This window comes from Falco peregrinus, chromosome 11, assembly GCF_023634155.1.
Source record: "Falco peregrinus isolate bFalPer1 chromosome 11, bFalPer1.pri, whole genome shotgun sequence".
Taxonomy (NCBI): Eukaryota; Metazoa; Chordata; class Aves; order Falconiformes; family Falconidae; genus Falco; species Falco peregrinus.
Genome location: NC_073731.1, coordinates 12,427,728 through 12,448,648, shown reverse-complemented (window position 1 = coordinate 12,448,648; position 20,921 = coordinate 12,427,728). Strand labels below are relative to the sequence as shown.

The 20,921-nt window shown below is 44.8% G+C and overlaps 2 protein-coding genes across 2 annotated transcripts in view; one reads left to right on the top strand and one right to left on the bottom strand.

The window, feature by feature from the left end:
- Positions 1-10,727, top strand: part of MRPS18A (mitochondrial ribosomal protein S18A) — a 33,210-nt gene extending 22,483 nt beyond the window's left edge. The window contains exon 6 of the mRNA XM_055816291.1: positions 10,640-10,727. Within this exon, the coding sequence (XP_055672266.1) occupies positions 10,640-10,712 (73 nt within the window). The 3' untranslated portion in view covers positions 10,713-10,727. The remainder of the gene's footprint in view (positions 1-10,639) is intronic.
- Positions 841-19,944, bottom strand: RSPH9 (radial spoke head component 9). Its single transcript, XM_055816290.1, has 5 exons — positions 19,619-19,944; positions 19,200-19,362; positions 18,490-18,619; positions 17,785-17,931; positions 841-1,094 (listed from the first exon to the last, which is right to left on the bottom strand). Exons 1-5 carry the CDS (start codon positions 19,843-19,845, stop codon positions 934-936), a joined length of 828 nt encoding a protein of 275 aa, XP_055672265.1. The 5' UTR covers positions 19,846-19,944; the 3' UTR covers positions 841-933.
- Positions 19,945-20,921: the final 977 nt, after the last annotated feature.

The window sequence follows — 20,921 nt, the reverse complement described above, 5'->3', positions numbered from 1 at the left end:
TACACAGGAAACCAAGTTATAATGGTTCTTCTTAGCCTTACTTTGTGAAATGGAAGCCCTACATTCAGCCCCTTGAGCTGGCCAAGATTTTTTTGCTTTGGGAGGCAGAGCTAAGACTTCATTAACTATACTGAGATAAAATCTCTGGCTGACCATCTATTTTATGGAGCTTTGAAACTTACAGCCCTTCAGAAAGGAAAAGATTTTTCTTTCTTCTCCTGCGTACACAAGTTACTATGTCTTCTAGCCTAGGTAGCTCTGCTCAGTGAGCTTTACTAATGGAAAAGTCACTGGATTAAACCACTGCCTTGAGATGAACCTGAATGAGCACATTTTGCAAAAGACCAGGTGATGCCCACAGTTAATGTTTTCTACAGTTTAGTGCCACGAGCTGGAAAGACCTCTCTAATTTTCATGAAACCTAACATTTGAAAAACAAAATACTTTCTTCAATATGCCTTTCTGGAGTTCAGGGTTTAGTACAGATCCCTTATAGTATGCATGAGCTTTCTACTCTGAGTGCAGCCCTGTTCTGTTTGTCATTCATGGGTGATAGTAGGCATTCATTCATGCTGTCTCCAAATTAGTTTTTGTGTAAGCATGGTGTCAAGTAAGTGTCATGGTTGTATAAGCATGTGTAACCAGATGGCCTAGGTTTGATTTCTAACCTGGGGCTTCACCCATCGTGGAAGAAAATGCCATTTGTCAGTATCTAAAGGATCTTCAGTGACACATAACAGGGAATTCAACCTGGAGCTGAAGGAGGATCACACACAGCGAAGTCCTAAGAAAAGAACTGGGGCCAGAATCCAGGCACAAAAGAATCCTGCTCAAAGTGCAGAGGTTTCACACATTTATTAGAACAAGCAGTAAACAAGTGTCTCCTAAATATAAAATCTAAATGTTCTCGAGTCCTCATCCCAGACAGGAGAGTCACAGCATGAAGGGCAGATCCAAGTTCTTCTCGCCAGTGCCGAAGTAGACATAGCCGTATTGCTTGGTCATTGGGACATGGTAGAACGTCAGTCCCAGCCACAGCAGGCTCCGCAGCACCACCACAGTGCCTCCCTTCTCTAGCTGGACAGTCCAGGAGCCTGTGCAAGAAAATGCCATTTGTCAGTATGTCACAAGTACAGTCACTGAAAAGGAGCAAAAGGCAGCATTCCCGGAGCAAGCTGTCCCTAAGCTGAGAGGGGGACTGCAGTGCGTTCTGCCTGACCAGTTAACAGTGCACAAGGCTGCACTGGAGTTTGTGACACCTGAGAAAAGGGAAGTGAGGGAGACCAGAAACCTTGATACCTTTTTTTCTTTTGTCAGTTCAGCATTACAGGCTGCCCTCAATTCCAGATGTCTGTGTCTAGCTTCACACAGTAGCATATTCCATGGCTATGATAGTAACGTCATATGCATCACAGGAAGGGACCCCTGGAGCTCCAGACTTGTATACTTGATCCCTAGGAGAGGCTAGAGCTATTCTTGGATGCTTCTGAGTGGGCAGCAGTTACTCTACCAAGCTGCCACCTACTTGGTCTAGCTGCTAGCTATAGAGAGCCAAGACTAGCTATAGCAATCCTGCATAGGTATGAAATTTCTTTTTAAAATAAACTTGTAGCATTAGTAGTGAGAAGAAGAAGACACTTCAGCTCCAGAGAAGACTGGTTTCCCTGATGCAGCAACTGGGAAAGAAGAAGACAGCATGAAAAGCACGGTATTTCTTAGCTCAGAGAATTTTGCAGAAAAGGTTAATTCTCCTCAGTCTTTCCTGGCTCCATCATTGAAGAGGATGTGCGTGGTAGGGGCAAAGGGATTAGTTTCCGCATTAATTTTGCTTTGGCTCTGCAGAGGAGGTTCAGAGCCAGTGTGAAAATGCAATTTCTCCTGGATGCAAGGAGCTCTGAGCCACTGAGTGTTTGTTTTGCATCTGACACGACAGCCTGGGAACAACACAGGAGGGGAGGGGGCTGGAGCATCAGCTTGGATTCAATGCCAGAGGGCAAGGAACTGCCAAAAGAAGAAAATACCAGCTTCAGCACCAAATCAGTAACACCTAGAGGCTACAATGTAAGGAAGAAGGTTCCTGCCAAATCTTCATCTAAAAGCAAAAGCAGCAGGCCCAAATAAAAAAGTGCAGTTGGAGCTGTCATACTACTACAGGCCTGGAGTCAAGTGGTCAGGCTGGCTGCACCCAAAGTCAAAATCTGCCAATTCCAGAGTAAGCAGAAAGCCCATAATGTGTTGGGCCAGTTAGACGGTATTCATCCTTGTAGATAATTTTAGGCTCATCAATTTATGCTGTGACTCATGCTTACTCATGTCATGGTTAGCCTGGGGAAGGGCTTCTGTGATTGCTGTCAGCTGCCAGTCCTCCCCTTCCCACTCACTTCTGACTCTTGGCCAATTTTAGTGACATCCGACAAAGGGTTGAAGCGTTTTAACACCACAAGTTCCTACAACAGGTCTCCACAGGACATGGCCCAAGGGTTGACTGCAGCTCCTGAAGCTATTTGTTTATCTGCCAGCAGCTGTGAGGAAGCACAGGCTGTTTGGCTCGCCCAGCAGCAGCTATCTGGGCAATCAGTGCTTGTAGCTTTGGGCTCTTGCACACTCACTTGCAGTACATGTAGTCTCTTAAGCAATTCATGGCAAACTGCAGTAGTTGAGGGCTTGATGGAGGGGGGAAGTTGAGAGGAAACAATATATATGGTGGCTGCAGAATCAGAAAGGAACACCACAATTCAAAGCCCTGTAAAACCAGGTGTCATGAGTTCTGCTGCTCACCTGTTACCTCCTCTCTCTTCTCTTTGTATTTCTGTACTTTCAAAAGTTTCTTGGACGCCACTGTTTCCCCTGTCTCCTTCAGCAGCAAGTTCCACAGGTTGGTTTTATCATAATATGCACTGTGTCGTCTTTGATCTGTTACCTTTCAAAGTACCCTCTTCAGTTACGTGCAAACATGGAACTAAATGGACAGCAACACCTGCCTTCCATGGCAGTCACTGAACTTTCTAACAAAGTGACTCTGGCTGCAGGATAGAAGTACAAAAGAGACATTCACAGTCTTTAAGGACTCGGGAGATTTCCATACTGGAGATCTTACTTCTGACTCACTCAGCTCCATGTTGCCACTAAAGAGAAACAGCTGGAATCTCAGTAAAGCAAAGCGCTACTTAATACAGAGCAGGATCAGTACAGGTGTGTGCCATCTTCCTTGCACTGTAACATTCCTTGCACACATCCTAGTTAAACCATGAGCTAGTGTCTTCACACACAGTGGTTTCACAGACAAGGCAACCCCAGTCTCCCATGCAGTCTCTCCAGTGCTACTCATATGGACACAAACTGGACTGGACCTTGGTCATAGCTGGAGTAAAGCCACATATTAATGGTTCAACCACTGGGATTACAAATTCTGACTGACTGGGTCTCTGACAAAATCTGCATGTTCTTAAGAAACTTCACTACTTGAACAGCATGGAAACCCAGGTGAAGAACATTTCATGACGAGGCAGATCATCCAGTGGCTGAAGCACTACAGCCATCTGCTGTCAAAGGACAAGCTTTCAAACAGTTTATTGAACTTTGCCTCTAAAAATTTTCACCATTTGCTCGTGGCGGTAGCTAGACTATGCATAGGGGAGTTGAGCAACAAGTAGCAAGCAAATAGGTCTGAATATGTGACAAATAACTTTTTCCATTTCTCCTTTGAACACCGACTCTGCTTTCAGCGCAGAGTTCTTGCAGCTTGCGCTTGCAGAAATGATCTGCAAGCCCTTTATCACGTACTGGTGGTTCTTGCTGCAGCTTTACACATGGGTTTGCAGGGGGGGACTGTAAACTTTTGAGAGAGTTTCTCTGACAAAAAGCTAATGGAATGAGGAACTCTCATTGTCTTTGATTTAGGACCAGTCCTCTGAGAAGCAAGTCTGTCAAGAATAGGACTGTGCCTTGCCTTGCTGGCTGGCGAGAGCCTCTAGGGATTATCTGGTTTGGTAAATGTCTCCCAACATACTGGAAGCATCCAGCAGCCTGGGTACATGCGATAGCTTGTGTGTGTGTGTATGTTCATGTACACAGATGAATCCTCTGCCCAAAACTATTTACAAAGAACAAAAAGAAATGCCTGGAGCATGACAAGTGGGAAAGGTAAGAAGGAAAACAGGTATGTTAATGCTCTCATGAACTGTATCTGGATTCAGACTTCTTTTTGCTGGACAAATTCACAGAGAAGGTAGAGTAAATAGAGTTCAACTTGATTTAATCCCCTTATCTATGCTCTGGGGCAATACAGTACATGGATCCATGATCTCCTCACAACGTTTCCCCAGTGTCACACAGGCTTATCTATCTCTGCAGAGTATTCATCAGCAGTTAACTCTGCTGATCAAAGGAACTTCCCATGTACCTTCACACCCGGCAGAAATGGACAGATGTAATTGAAGACAGCTCCATTCACTTTTATGCTTGATCTCTGAAGGCCGTGATGTGCAGCTGTTTCATTTCCCTACTGTCTGTCCAAGCTGCAAACTCCCAAAGGGCTCAGATTTGTCATTTCACAAATGTGAGACCTTTGGGGAATATTAAATTGTTACAGCTTTCTAGCTCTTCTCTGATACTTGATTCTGCATCTAACTCTATGCAAATAGGGACAATAAAGTTTTGCTGATGCTGCATAAGTCTTCCTGTGAAATAAGGACCTGAACAAAACAAGCAGGTTACTTCAGGGCAATCCCACCAGGACTGACATAGCACTGGTTGAAGACAGGAAAAAAATTACATGAAACTGTCTGAAACTGTAATGTCATTTTCACTCAGATCCTGTTTTCAGCAAGAATTAGTCATAGAGCTGCTCTTTATTCTGCAGAGCCAAAACAGCAGCAGCCGTGCCACCTTCTACCTTTTACTAACCAGATCACTGGGGACATATTTCTAACACAGCAATCAAAGGTGATTTATTGGGTATACTTTTCCAGGCTGGACCTTTGCAACACACAAAATCAGTTCAGAAACTGCACTGATACACAGTGCTGGTGTTTGCCTTCTAAGAAGGCAGTGCATTAAAGTTGTGAAACCTAACCACTTATTTTGGTCCTTTTAGAGCCCATTATCTCAGTCTGTTTTTTCCCATACCTCACCATGTTAGCAGCATTTGAGGAGATAGTCCAGAAGACAAAATTATTTGAACTCATAAGACATGGAGCAAGTTATTCTCCTTGAAAGCTCCAAGACAATTGTGTTTTCCATCACAGCTCAAATCTCACTATATTAATAAAAAATGCTTTTTCAGGCCCACCTTTCTTGTAGGAGTTTGAAATAATGATGTCATAAATCACTCTAAAAGTACTTTAATCAGAAGCTAATGAACAGCATGAAATAATAGCTTAAAATGAATATGCCTTCTTTCCTCCTTCAAGAAAATGCCTTAGAAATGCATTTCATAATAAAATATAAAAAGGGCTGAGGACTGCGAAAATTAAATGCTGCTTTTATCCTTCTTTTTTTTGCTTTTATCCTTTTTCTTTTCTTTTAAACCTCCCTGCTATTACAAATGGTTCTTGGAGTAAAATCATTGCATAGGTAGCTGTAGGTCTCTATTACTATAAAAATGCATAAGTGGGATGCTGGGTTCAAATCCTTTCTAAGATTGGCTCAGAATACCCCATGGCAGTCCCCATACTGTTCATTGCCCCTGTGTCAGACAACATGTCTCTTGCTGGGAGGCTGAGAAACTCAGAGCATCAGTCTGTAAGGTACACCAAGACTCCTAGATAAAAGTTGTCAGGAAAAAAATTTACGAATTATTATTTGCATTGGAGGGAATACAAATAGAACTAAGAGACAGCAAGTAAAAGCTGGCTTTCCTAGAGTTAAATACTGATTTTTACTTGCATCTACGTGTGAGCTGTAGCCTATGTTATCCCTAAATCAGGCAGCAGAGTTAACTTCACTCATCATGCTTGCTGAGGTACAGGGAACCAGAGGTCATTGCTCTCATGCCAGAGATTTCTAACTAACACCGCTCTGGTAAGATTTCCATTCTTCAAAATACATTTTTTAAAAGAGCAAATTAATTCTGAAGCTGCACCCAGCAAACCTAAGGAAGCCAAGCACTGTCTGTGTTGAAACTATTGCCTGTTGCTGCTCCAGAAGGGAAGGGAGGGAGCTGCTGTGTGGGAGGAAAGAGCATGGGAAAAATATCCGCTGGATGAAGATCTGGAGCTTCCTATTCCCTCTTTAGAGCAGGCTGCAGCCTCCACCCCTCCAAACACAGACAGGAATTCTGAGGAGTTCCTTACATCTTTCCCAAACAAGAAAGTGCTTTGAAGATTCTGATGCTCACCCAGTGTTAAACCACTGCCTTTTTTATGGCCCTTCAACAGCTGCCAGGACACCAGAGCTGAATTTCAAAAGTCAACCTACTTCTCAGCTTCTTCTTCCTTTCCAGTCGCCAATAGAAATCACTGTCTCATCCCCCATGTGTCTCAGCTATGGGCTGGATCTTCTAATTCACAGAGGCAATAGGGTGCGTGAGACATTAGCTTTTAAACAAAAGCCTTTTAAGAAGGCTGTTTGCAGAACTTTCCTGTGGTAACTGGTCCACTTTCAGTATGACCTCTCATAACATTGCTGCTTTGGAGGTGATTCAGCAATGCCTCGTTTCAGTACAAGCTTGAGAAGAAACAGCTTTAAGAGCTAGACAGCCTGATAGAGAGGCTCCATGTCACAAAAGCTCACAGAGGGTCATAAAAGTGACATTATCAATTCCTCTTCAAAGCAGGAAATGTCTCAAGGGAAAAGCAGCTACAGCATGGTTGCACTTACCATTAACGCAATATGCTGCCACATGAGCAGGTTATAACCTACCTTGCTGCAGTTCAGTTCTGAGTGAGAGTGAAGTATGGAGTTATAGCACAAATATTAACACCCAGAGAGGGGTAACATAACCATTTCCCTTTGCAAAAGCAGCCACTGCTTGGCTGCGTGACCCCAGGCACTTAGCTCTGACAAAGCTACACTACACCCATGGGATTTAGCTTCCATTTCCCTCCAACAGAAAATCCAGCACTGCAAAGAGCTTCCTACTTCTAATTTGCTGTCGATAGGAAACAAAGACAAACTGCAAAGCAGAGCAGCTGTAAGGAAATTTTGCTGCACGGACATTTGACACACAGCCTACCAGCCATAAGGACACACATCCAAACGCTCTTATATGTGGGGCTCAGACTCCTTCATGCCACTTACTGGCTACAAACTAAATCTTTTTCATTTGCTTGACACACCACCTGCACCCCATATGTTAACACTGCTGTCAATATTTCCAATTCCCCATATAACTATTTAATAATAATTAAATAAAAACAGAGACTGGTTGCAGGTTCGGTACTATTTTTAAAAGCCTCCAGAGCCAGGAAAGCACAGCTTACAAACAGTCAGATGCTTCCAAGTGGCTCTTGCGTGGTCCTAATGCCTGCCACATCTTTGAGACACAAATATAACCATGCCCAAACCTCAAAGTAAAATGATCTTGCTTCAGAGGGTTTTTCTCTCCATTATCCTCTCCCACAGGGGATGCCGCTGCAGCACAAATGATTAAGACAGCCCTGGGCCTTCCATTTACGCACAAAGTACCTGTTTCCTGCTGACAAGGAAGACCCAGGGATTGCAGTGTTGTCCCAGAAGCACAGTATTCAGGTGCCTCCGAGTACTGGCTGAAATGAGGCCGTACTTAGACATCTGACAACAGTGCTGCTTAATCCAGTTGAAGCAGCCTCTGCCCCCAAACCCTTATTCCCCTCCTCATCACTCTTCCATCACAGAGACCACAAAAGTGTTTATTTACTGCTCAGTGAACCAGGGCAGGGAAATGATCTGGCTGAAAAATAGTTTAGCCAAAAATAAAGTTATTTTTCCAGCTGGAATCTGGCTGCACAGCCAGCAATGCCAACACAAAAGAAGGGACAATACAGACATAAATGAGCAGCAAAGGATGGGAAAGACTGAAAAAGCTAGCACAGAAGTAATACACATCAAATTACAGCCTCCCTTATAGCCCAGTTAGTTTGCCCTTTAGTCCTAAATCCACCTGATAATTAGAATAGAGCTAGAATCCTTTTAACATTTGTTGTTCTTGAGAAAAAGATGCAGACTTTGCACAGAAAGCATCCAGAACAAAGATTTGGAACGGGGCTGTGCACTAGAGGAAATAGCAAGACAATATACAATCAAAACTTAGGAGTAGAAAAACTGGTTAAAATCTGTGCTATTTGGATTCTGACAACTGTAATACTGATCATTGTATCTTGGGTCTTCTGTAGTAAATTTACAAATCTCTCAGAGAGGCAAAGCACCCTCCTTCCAAAGCACAAGTTTACGCTGGATCTTGTCACACTCCATATTTCTTGTTCAGCTGGTCGCTGTGGAAACGTTTTTGGAGCGTGCCAGGAGTCACGTAGCATCTACCTGGGGAGCCCCTGCATTAATCCGTCACCTTCGTGGGCTTCTGTGAGCCCATTGGTTGGAAGGAAGAAAAAGAAGGAGTCTCTCGCCCCTCCCTGCTCTGAATGAAAGACGCTTCCTCTAAATCTTGCTACAGGATTTCAGGCTCAATTCAGCTTCTTTGGGGCTTTTGTCACCAAACAAATGTGATGTCTTTGAAAGAAAGATTAACAGTTTGATGAAAGGATGCAATGGACAGCTTTGTTCTAGCCTGCTTCCCCCTAGAGCTTTCGGTCACTGTCACTTTCTTACCCACGGGAGAATATCTGTCTGACTCTCAGAGGAGATTATGGCCACCTTGTAAGATTTTGCCTCTCCTGATAACAAAGCACTGGCCACTTTGAGGAGGTGATAATGATGAACAGGGGCTGGATTAGGGGCAAAGAACCTCACATTGATCTCTGAATTCTGAGAGAACACAAAGCAGTCGATGCTGGGATTCAAAACCCAGATGCTGGGATTCAAAACCCATCGAATGTTTAGAGGACATCCAATTCGCTCTCCTGCAGGAGGGGCAAGGCTACAAGCCCTGTCAGTCCCCAAGTTATACTTCTTACCTCATCATCAAATTAGCAGGACTAGTTAAAAGGGCTTAGGGTGAGGAACAGATGGCATGGATTATTAACTGTTGATGTTTTCATACTAAACTAGATACTAAATTCTGGCCCGAATTACCTGAAGAGCTTACCAGTTTCTGAGAAGACTGTCACTCTGAGCATATCCACACAGCACAGTGCAGTTGTGTTGATATTCAAGCTAATTCTGAACACTAAAGATGGCTAAGCATCTTCTAATGCCTGGGATATCTTAGCTGTCTCTGCACAGCACAACCTGCACAGCACAACTGCCATACAAATATATCCATAGATCAACTGTCTCATCCTCTTCCCTCTACACACAGCCACACACCCATTCAGCATGCAGAATTTCAATCTATATGACATTTGTGTACAGTAAAGCAAGACAACGCCCATTACTTCCCCCCTGCAAAAGTTGTATGGCCAAAGGGGCAGCAAACAGCAAAGCAAAGCTATAAACAGGGCTGGCACCAATGCCAGCTGCTGTGCAGGCAGGAGCTGCCACTCAGAAATAGATCACTCCTAGCAAAAGCTGACCTTGTTGTGACTTCAGTGACATACAGACTGCCCTGGGCTTTCCCCTGCAAGTAATTTTTCATCATTCCCTAGAGAAAGGGCTAGGCCAAGGCTGACTGATGTGGTGATAAAACTACAACTTCCGGTTCTAAGAGGCTTCACCCGCATTTCCCATCAGTTCAGCAAGAAGTTCATCTCCTTTTCATGTCCAATGAACCAGGAGCTGAAATGGAGACAGGGGTGGGCCATGATTTCTTTTACTGAGAACGAAAAAACTTCAAATACAATCCCTGGAAAGTTGCTACGAAGACGCTGCTTCTGTCCTCCTCCTTTCACTGCAGCAGTCAGGAGAGTGAAGGACTCCACCACAGCTCTCGGTTGATGGGCAGCCCTGCTCCAGTATAGACTCATCCAATGCCTCTGACTAAACAAGACCCCTGAGGTGATATAGACCTAGGACCCAAAAGCAGTGAATGCACTGCTTTATTACCCATAGACACAAAGCCCAAGGAAAACAGACTCCTTTCCAGAAATCAAAGCAGACCACAGCCAGCCAGTCAAAAGCTATAATACTAGCTCGCTCTGGAGTCCTCACGTGGCAACATAGCAGGAGAGGTTCCAGTCCGATCTTGAACTCCTGAGCTGGCAGCACCCCAGCTTGTAAGAGGGACATCTTGTATTGCTCCCAGGCAATGCTCTTGGGTCGCTGCAGGCGTAGCCTTAACAGCCTTTAAAGGCTCCTCAGTCCAAAAAAATGAAGAGCGTCTCTACTTTTGAAGGATGTAGGAGACATGCTTATGTATTTGTGTACATCCATTGCATGCCTGTAATCACTAAGGATGCAAAGAAAGCTATTGAAAAGCCCCAGGACCGTTCCAGAAATTGCCTAAGCTTGGAAGGGACAGAGTAGCTTCTCCATACCTACAGTTCAGAAGGTCAATATACCACACACAGCCTGGAAACTCAGGCCATACCTTCTCCTCAATTTGATGCTGCTCTCGGTGCTTTTCTTTCTCATTTTACTTTTCTATAGTCTCCTTTTCTGTGCTCAGCACTGACAACGCCTGGACCACAGTGCGCCCTGCTGGAAAGCCGCAGCTACGGCCAGCCTGGAACTATTTCTAGGGATGGACGACTTCAGTTTTAACAGAGAACTTCAGGTACCAATGCTTTAAGTATTAACCCACTGACCTAACTGTTTGGTTCGATTCTTACATCCAAAAGCCGACTGTTCTGATGCACGCTAATCTGTTTACTCCTTCTGTACTACTGTGTGATGAAGTTTGTCAAAAACACTTCTATAAATGTCAGGTAACTCCATGGGATGCTGTAGCTCAGTTTCACACATTTGCCAAACCTACAGATCACCTCTCCTAACCAGGAATGAGGATAGCTGTGAGCCACACTAGGTATTTTGGTCTATGTTTTGGCTACCTCTTTTTATCCTCCCTAATATGAAGCCCTGCCCTCTCATTCATTATGGGTCTTTTAGTTTGAATTTCAGCAAGACAGCTTGAAAAGCCTTGTCCCCGTGTGGCTCTTGGCAGGCTAAGAAGTAAAGTGCTTTTGCTCTCAGTTTTCACAGAGCTGGGGAGGTGCTGCTTATTGTTAAGCAATGAAAGGGGAGGGCTCAGGTCACATCTGTGAAATGTTAGGGGAGAAGGGAGGCTGGGTGAAAGTAGGTGGCCAGCACAGCATAGCACTGCTGGATTTTGCAAGGCCACTGGGGAGATAGCCATTTGTCTTAGAGCCCTGATAACGGGCAGGCTTGCTCTCTGCTAGCTAGCTGGGGGTTGTAAATACCTCTGCAGACAGACTCTTCAAATGGCTGGAGACTAGGCTGATAGAGGATTAATCGCCTGGAGGGTGGGTCGAAAGGGAGTTAATTAGCTGTGTTAATGCATGGAGATAAAGCAGGTTCATGCCTCCTGGACGCCTTACTTCCAGCACCTGGACTTTTGGGGCAACCAAGATGGAGCTACCAAAATGGGCCTCGAGAGTGGCCAAAGGAAATTATCTCCCACTTAGAAATGCGGCCTCTCTATCTTCAAGGGCCCATTAAGCACCAGCTTTTGCTAAACTGGTAAAAAGCGTGCTAATGAAGCTCAGAGAACAGGAGGTTATGAGTGTTCTAACCCAGGCTACTGTTCAGCAAGTTTGCAGAAAGGCTAGTGCCCAAAGTATTCAGCCAAGGAAACAGCCACAAATCCCATTGCCTGTAACGCTGTGTAAGGAATGCCTCAAAATCACTGCACTTTCAGGTGAAGAAACGGAGCTACAGACTGAGTGGCTGTCACTTCTTCCACAGTCAAAATGGTAAAGGAGCTGAAACGATCTTCTCTCTAGGCACTTCTCTGGCTGAATCATGAAACAGCAACTATGATCCACCCTGCCACTGTATACCCATTTAGAATGACGCTACGAAATCCCAGCATTACGGAGTCAGCAATTACATCTGAGAGGTCTCAGCTCCCCAGTCTACCCTACACAATGCATGGCAATAAGTCAGGAATCTCCTAAGTCCTCTTTTGAGCCCTCATGCATCATAGTTCAGAGTGTAAAGCCAGCTGTACTGAGAGTCCTGTGCTTAGAGTTGCTGTCTCAGGGACACATTGCCACTTTTGCGTTAATGTCACTGACAATGAAGAAGCCCAAACTAAAAATCACCCTCCATGGCTGTCATCAAGTCTGCAGCCAGGCATATCAGGAAATCACCTGTTCTGTACTCCTACATTAAACTTAACTCAGTTACTCATGTCTGGGACTAGCAACTTCTATTTGCCTTTGGCTAAAACACAATTCCCAGGAAGACATCCAGCATGATGCTAAGATACCAAGAGACACAAATTCCTCCATTATCCTTGTTAGCCAGTAATAATTTTACTGTTAAAATTTGTACCTAGTTTCTCATTTTCATTTTTCTGGCTATAATAGTCAGCTGCTGATTCCTGTTATGCCTTTCTCTGCTATACTAAACAGATCTTCAATAATCAATACTTAAACTCCATGGAGTATTTACACAGTGTAATACAGTCATTCTCATGTTCCTTCCTGCAAGATAAACAGATTGAACTGTTTGTGTCTCTCACCAGCCCTTGAATCCTTTTGTGGCTCTTTTCTGTAACTCCAGTTTTGCAATGTGCAGTAATCCAGTCCTGATTCCACTAACAGTATATGCAGAAAAAAAATCACCTCCCTGTTCCTATTTGCTACACCCTTGTTTATACATCTACAGATCAAATTAGCCTTTTAAGTCTCAGGATCAGACTGGGAGCTGATGTTCAGTGGGTTGTGCCTGGACGTCCTTTCAGAGCCACAGCTTCCAGAATACAACTCTCAAAATCTGGTTTCCAGTCCCTGCTCTTAGGTCTGTGACTTTGCAAGTAGCTACAACAAAATGTACTTTCTTTAAGCAAGCCCAGTTTACCAGATCTCTGTAGCTGTCCTGCCCTTGTCATTATTTGCCTCTCCACCAATTCTTTACTTCTAGATCATTTATAAATAAGTTGAAGAATATCGGTACTGGCACTAGTCCCAGCTGAATCCCCTTCTGACCCTCTCCAGAAATACGCCCATTCAGTGATTCAGATCACATAGCGATCACAGCTACTAATTAAGATAAGTTTAGGGAATATTTCTGCAATGCTGGGATTTATTAAAGGTTAGCATCGTAAGTATGCCACAAGTCTCCAGCAGTAACTTATCTGGCTCAGCCATTTTCATTTTTTGACACACAGTAAAGGTTGTCTAACTACCCTCCCATAGCAAACAGTCTGAAAACTGTCTGAAAGAGTATTTTATTGTCTTCATTTCATGTGAGTCCATATTCTTCCCCAAAACAAACCAGAAAAAAAAAATTGAGCATTTCTGCTCTTCCACATTTCTTATCAGCCTTTTTACCTTCACCATTTAGTGACAGTTTCCAGTACCATTACTATGCTTTCTTTTCCTATCAATATAGTTGAAAAAGTCCTCCTTATAGTTGTCAGGGACTACTGCAGGTTATCCTGGCTTCCTTGTCATTTTCTACTCAATATAAATTCCAATTTATATCAATCATTAATTGTTCCCAACTTTCTGTATTTCCTTTTATATTGCTTTTTTTAATTCTAATTCCTACCCTTATTCCACCAGTGAACTGTGGTAGGCTTTCAGCCAGAAGCAGCTCTTTATTGACTGGGAGTCATGACTTGTGAATAAAGTCTTCTTTTATAAATCCTATTTCCACTCATATCTTTTCCTATCCACATTTTTCTTTTCCTTTGCCTCCAACATACCTCCCCTCCCGCATCAGTTTTTAACTGCATCAGTTTTTTAACCTGTTGCTGTCCCTTATCTCCATATCAAAGTGATCTGAGTCAGTAATCTGTAACAAAACTCAGAGTTGATTTATTGCTTTTCTGAACTGTACTTTGAAAGCACCAAAGACCTGAATTCTGCATCCCCTGTTTTACTTCCTCCCAAGCTTTCCAGTCTATGCTAGTACCTTAGGCTTTCTCCCATCCCCTTTCATTTGTCCTTGCAGAATGTAGCATAGCCTGATCTGATACTATGGTGACAGTAAAATCATCCTTCCCCCTCCATTTTCACTTTTCCCATCATGTCAATGCTTGACAAGTGACTATTATTTCATACCTATGCAACATTAGGTCATCAAGTGAAAATGCTGTAGGCACGCTAGGAATTACTGCTATTTATTTCACCCTTCCATTACCTACAAGCACATGTAAAACTGCCACAACTCTAGTTCCCAAGATGCTATCACCCAGGGTGCCAAACTCCATGCAACAGAAAGGACCACACTGGCAATCTGCCAGCAGCTGAAAGGCTATATCTAATTGTGCATAAAGTTGAGCAGATTGTCTGCTTAGACTAGAGCAAACAAGCTTATCTTTAATGCAGACATATGGCCAGCAAAACCTACAGATCCCAGCATGCAACATTATGGCCAGCTGGCCATTTGGATCAGAATGAAGCATTACATGATCTGATACTGTGGTGACAGAAGATCAGTATCACAGCCCCTCCATGTTCAAAAATCATGAGTCGGGCCACTCAAATTCATGAGTTTGGCTCAGAGAGCTGGCGACTTTAGAGGGGATAAGCCAATTGAATTTGCTTTTGAGACAGGGTTTGCATTCTCCCACTTTTCTCTACAATCATTTAAAAAATGTATTTTTAAAGTAAAATCTAAGTTACACAGTCACTTGTCTCTGGGAGCTGAGACACCAAGAAAAAACAGACAGACTCACAGTATGATTAGGGGAGGAGCAGCAACATAGTCTGAACTCTTAAAGTGCACAGATAACCCAATAGACAGACACACAGACAGAATCTGGAACCTGCAGTCACCAGAGATATCACTGATAAGGGTGGCAGACAGTTTTGTTACAAAACTCCAGGTTCTCCAATCTTGCACTAAACTCTGCTTTTACCATTGTTTCCTTTATTCAATCTGGTTTAACTTCCTTTCTTCCCACCTCTCAGCTGTCATATAAAATGTTCTCTCTGCCTCCAATTTTCCATTCTGTAAGACACCTCTGCTTTCCTATTATGACACCCCATACATTTTATGACAGTTACACCCTTGACAGCCATCACAGATGTTCAGTTTCCAATTAATAAAGAAAACTATTCCAAAAGAGTTGTTACTTTTAGACAGGTTAAAATCAGCCCTTAATCTCTCAATCCTGTTCTTTAGGTCTTTTAAGGGAGATTTCTAATGCATGCTGGGAGCATCACTCACATGTTACTCAACCCGGTCAATTTTTTGTGTATTTATTGAGAGCAAAGATGATTTTGGCTTCAGTCACAATTCTAGAGTCAATATATTTGGGAATTCCTACTTCTGCTCTGACAATAACTGTTCAAAAGTGGATCTAGCCAAGAAAGACAAGAAAAGCTTCAGGTCAAAATGAGGGGATTTGCCAGAGCTACGAACAACATGTCAGGAAACAGAAAAGGCACTGTCTGCGCTGGGTCAGGACCAACATGAACTAGCAGAATTGAAGGAGGGTAATTCAAGAACCAGAGTTTGAGTACCTTGCAACCTGGAGTGAGGGACTTCGGCAGAGCCGTGCAGATAAAATCAGCAGAAAGCCCGTGTCTACCTCCTGTTCTTTTTTTTCCCCTACATTTTCACAAGCAACCAGTACTTCAGGCAACCTGAATGCTTGTTAAAGGGGGGTGGATTGATTTTTCTTTAATGTCAGAGCTCCTATCTGCATGTGATAGAGTGCAATTAGAGAGGCTACATGCCTTGCTGATCCTGTAACCAGTTCCTGTCTTACTTCCTTCGCCTGACAAGCTCATTCCATCAATCCTCAGGTTCAGTCCAAAAAGGAGCAGAACAGAGCAGCCAGAGCTGCACAGGCACCATGATGAATCTTCTTTTCTTCCATTAAGAAGCACTCAGCTGCACTTGAGCTCAGGTAGTCTTTGAGAAATAACTTTTTTGAGGAGACAGAGATCTGCACTAACAGCAACAACCTCCCAGGAATGGGGCAAAGGTTCACACTTACTCAGACCTCAGGTTGCAACAGGAAGACAAACACGACAGTGGCACAGCTGAGCCTCACTTTCTATCTGCCACTGTGTAAAATTTGACTACAAGTCAAATTTGATTTAAAGACTTCAATAAAACCGCCATCTTCATGTCTAACACACAGCATGACCTGCCAGTTGCCTGGTCCCTTGAACTAGATGTGAAACACTGCAGAATTATATCTGTAATCTTTCAAAGGTGCCATTCTTCATCACAGCTGAAGGTGGCTAAAACTAGCTCTATGATGCAAATTAGTCTCCAGGCTCTTAGCCCTTGGTGCCTGTTTTCTAGTGGAAACATAGAAAGCACCCCAGATTTATCGCCTGTTGCAGTGGCTCTATGGTTTCAGGCCTCACAAAATTAAAAAGTCTCCCTACCACAAACCCTAGGAAAAAAAGGGTGGGCAGGGAATGCAAACAGTAACAATGCCTGAACTACCATACAAAACTGCAGCTAAAATTTTCTTAGGAGGTATCTAGGAGCTAATCTCCCTTGCAATACTCCTTTTTGAGTCAAAAGGGCCAGCTCAATGGGCCAGCATACATAAAAATGTGCAGTCCCTCCAGACTACACCTTTGTAAAAGGACTGCAGCAAGGACACTCCCAGTAAATTGAACAATGGTTTACATTTTAGCACTGTTTATGCTCTGAACAGTCAGAAATGTTCAGAATTCAGGAAGGAGCTCACTAGGTTCCTTCTCAGTCAAAGGAAAGATTGGACAAGATAGATAGATAGATAGATATTGTCCAATCACACACACATAAAGTCTGAAAGTCAGAGCACTGGTAATTCACTGTCCTTCCAGCCAAATCCATCAGGCACAGGTCACCTACTATCCTATCCTGCTACTCCAGGATAGGAATAGCAAACTTAAGTTCTGACTATGACCCAAGAATCTTTCTTTCTGTTCTTTCTAGACAGCAGGACATGAAAACACTTGTCCCAATCCAAAAAATGCAACAAATCAGCAAAAGGTAGTTAGAAGCAAATAAAAATCATGCCCATCTCTTTAGAGAAATATCCTGCCACAGGAAGAAGCTTTAAATATACTTAACAGTTGTCCAGCAGAACAATAGAGATGTGAACTGAAAATACATTCCAGTAGGCACATCTTCCTTTCTCCTTCCAGTGTAATCCTACTAAAATACAGATTATTCCACACTACAGCATTTCTAACACAGTTTATCAAAGGAACGTTTGAATTCAGCCTCTCAGAGATACCAGCTTAGTGTTAACGAGAGCCCATTTAGATAAAGAGCAGCAATACTGGGTGAGACAAGAGGTCTCTTCAATACTTCAAACCACATATATTCCCTCTATCACTGGTGGAGTTATCTCTCCCCGTAGGGACACCAGCTGTCACAGGCTTTACAGAAGTCAAGAGACAATACGCCACTCAGGCAGAGGGGTTAACTGCTGATGTGTGTCAGCTCTGGTACACTTACGTCTTACCACTGTAAGCATTTAGATTTGCTTAAGAAGGGAATTAAGTACAATATTTAGTAAAGGATACAATTCCTTTACAGATTTGCAGGAGCTCCTCACAAGCATACCAAACTCCATAGTAACCTGCATCCTGTCACCTCAGCATTTCCCAGACTACTCAAGACTGCCTTCCCTTTCATTGCATCTGTTGATTCTTCTACCTTTACCTTGTGGGATATCATGCTCCAGAGAGTCTAGAAAGTCAGTGGATGGGTCCAGGTCAGCCTTTTCCAGCAGGGTTTTATTCTTCAGGTTAACAGGCTCAGTGAAATGGAAATAGGAACTTAACTTTTTTGCCTCCATCAAAGAAAGACCTGCAAACAGCCATTGGTGACCATTAATAGAGTGAGCTAGGCTAACATTCGTCACACCATAGAGTATCATATAGTTTCTCTAATGCCCACAACATAGGAAAGAATCACAATCTTTCTTCAGTGGACTCCACAGAAGACCAAGGACTTGCCGGAAATGGGTGGCATCAACCATCAATGATGTGCCTTGCAGGCCATACTAACTGCAGTCCTAGATAAGCAATGGGCACTGAGTTGAGACCAACCCTCTGTGCCCATTTGGTTACATCCTATATCTAGAGAACTCACTGCAGCTGTAAGTGCTAACCACTGATATAAACTATGTACAGACAAATGAAACTACAGGTTTAATGACTCAGAGCCATTACTGACTCTCCTCCCACCTTCCAGAGTTGAATCATGCACCTGAACATTAGTGGCATTGGATTCTCTCCTCCCTGTTCATCTTAGCCAAGGAAAAACTAAACCTGAAATCAAAACATCAGCTAGAGAAAGTAATCTTAATTTACAGCCTTTATGATCAAAGTACAGTTGATCCTGATAAAGACAATGAGAATTTACCTTCAAAGTTTCTGTTTTCATGCACAGACCCAAGAGGAGTCTTCACAAATGCCCCCCGGGGGATGATACCAACTGCTCTGTCTATCAGTTCTATCGTAGCTACGAGGCGGGCCTCCTCCTTGATCATGGGCTTTAAAGAAAAATAGGCAAATGTTAAAGGCAGGGCTTTCCTTGTCATTTCTGGGAATAAACTCGAGGTGACAGTAGAAACCACAATGGACTCATCAGCTTGGAGCCCAATGGCACTAAGAAGACGACCACAAATCGGACATTCTTTTCATAAGATATGACAGAAAATGTGGCTAGGAGCAAACAGTCTAGACTCACCAGAGAGCTAACAATCTCTCCCATCATCCATCCTTTCCTCCCTCTCAATTAAGTTACTTACGACTTGTCTATTCATTTATAGAGAATCGTGCCTGTGGTTCCCATTAAAGCCTCAGAAACTGCAATGAGGATCTGTACCAATGGGGCAAAGTAAACCGTAAGGGAGATACAGTATTTCTGAGCCATGTCTCACTTCAGGAGCAATGGAAGTATGAGTTCAATCAAGAAGGTGTCTCTATGCAATGACAGCAACGAGGATATTGTATATACTCTGCCTGAGCACAGGCTCAGGCTGCTTACTACAAAGGAGGAGGAGCTACCAGCCGTCCAGCCTGAGGTGTACAACTGTAGCAAAAAGTTCAAAAGCGCTTTGCTGTATTTACCTCCTTACCATCTCCAAACAATCTTTTGGCATCTTCTGTATTTATCTCGGTATACTCGTACTCAAAAGAAGGATCCCCCTGGAAGCGGCCCTTCAGCTGCTCAGCCTGGGCAACCACCTCCTGGGTCGCTGGTGGCAGGAGGCTCCATTCCACGCAGTTCAAGCTGCCAGCGACAAGCACGACACAGGCCCGAGCGCGCTGAAGAACAGGGCTCGGTGCAGCCAAGCCTGGCCCCTCAGGGCGCAGCAAGGCTCCCTTCAGGAGAGCCGGGCAGCCCCCTCCGGGTCCCCAGTCCTCTCTCCTCTCTCCCCAGCCCTCACACCAGCCCCCCGAGGTCGTGCAGGCCTGCCCTGTCCCACCTCCCCGCAGCGGTGCCCCCCCCGCCCGCAGGGAGCGGCGTCCAGGCCCGGCCTGCGCACCTGTAGAGGCGGCGGCGGGGCGCGGCGCGGTCGGGGCCCAGCCCCTCGGCGATGTAGTAGGCGCCGCGCACGCCCTGGATGCAGCCCCAGAACCAGACCCGCTCGAAGCGGTAGTCGCGCTGGAGGAGCAGCAGCGAGGCCCCCAGCACCGCCCGCTTCTCCGGGCTCAGCCCCGCGCCGCCGCCGGCCACCAGCTCCAGCGCGGCAGGCAGCGCCGCCGCCTCCATGGCGGCTCCGCGTCGCCGTTGCCAAGCAACCGTCGGGCGTGCGGGCGCCGCGCCTTGCCGCGGTGCTGGAGTCAAAGGTGACAGCGTGCTTCCGCCGGAGGGAACGGCCCGAGGCGTCAATCAATGTCGGCGCCCTGGTAACGAGAGGGGGGACGGCGCCGCCACGGCAACGGCGGGTTCCACCTCCCCGGTGGCGCCGGTGGGCGCAGGCGGCCGGTGCGCCGGGGCTCAGGGCCCGGTGTACCTCAGCGCCTGGCGGGAGGCGGCGGCCGTTCCCGCGCGGTGCGGGGCTGAGGGGAGCGGGGCGGCCGCGGGCCGGAGGCCGTGCGCAGGCCTGGGGCACCGCGGGCTTCGGGGCAACGGCGGAGAAAGCAGGGCCCTGGCGAGCCTGGGCAGGCAGGGCAGGCTGCGCCGGGCCTGTGGGGAGCCAGCCCCGGCCCTGAGGGGCAGCAGCCCGCTCGGAATGCAGGTGGGGTGGCTGCCCTGCCTAGGTCAATGGCCTCCATTGCAAGAGGCCCAAATCCAAATGTATGTCCAAAAAGTAGGAGAGCATACAATTACACTGCACCTTCGCTGGGATACCACAAAGGGCTCCACCTTCCACATTTGTTACATGAACGGCAGCAAAAAAAAAAAAAAATTCCAAACCTCTGAATCTCACTACTTGCAGTGTCTTTTTTACAGTTCTTATCTAGCTCGTGTACATCTATAATCAATTGTCTTGTTTATAAACGACAGCACTCTTTGTGCTTTCACTCTTTGTGAAAGTCACTCTTTGGGAGCTCATTTTGCTGAATCCCATACAGACAGCCATGAAACTGTCCCTTGCCCTTGCAATCTGACTTAATACAAAATGCAATAAATAATGAGATTGTGTGGCTGTTTAAACAGAATTTGTTTGACATCTACAGGAAGTTTAAGCTTTTATATGTGTGCAGTATATAAATAAATATATGCGTATGCACTTACATTTAAATCCATTGTCACATCATAAATTCTTGGGTTTCTTTTTCATATGTTTCCTGTTCATTTCTAAGGAAAACAGTGATCCTGGAACTGCTGCCTGTAACAATTGT

Coding starts and splice junctions, on each gene's coding strand:
- RSPH9 (XM_055816290.1), bottom strand. CDS start 19,845: ATGGAGGCGGCGGCGCTGCCTGCCGCGCTGGAGCTGGTGGCCGGCGGC. Junction 19,363..19,618: donor CCCCGCCGCCGCCTCTACAG/GTGCGCAGGCCG, acceptor TGTCGCTGGCAG/CTTGAACTGCGTGGAATGGA. Junction 17,932..18,489: donor TGAAAACAGAAACTTTGAAG/GTAAATTCTCAT, acceptor GGCTGTTTGCAG/GTCTTTCTTTGATGGAGGCA.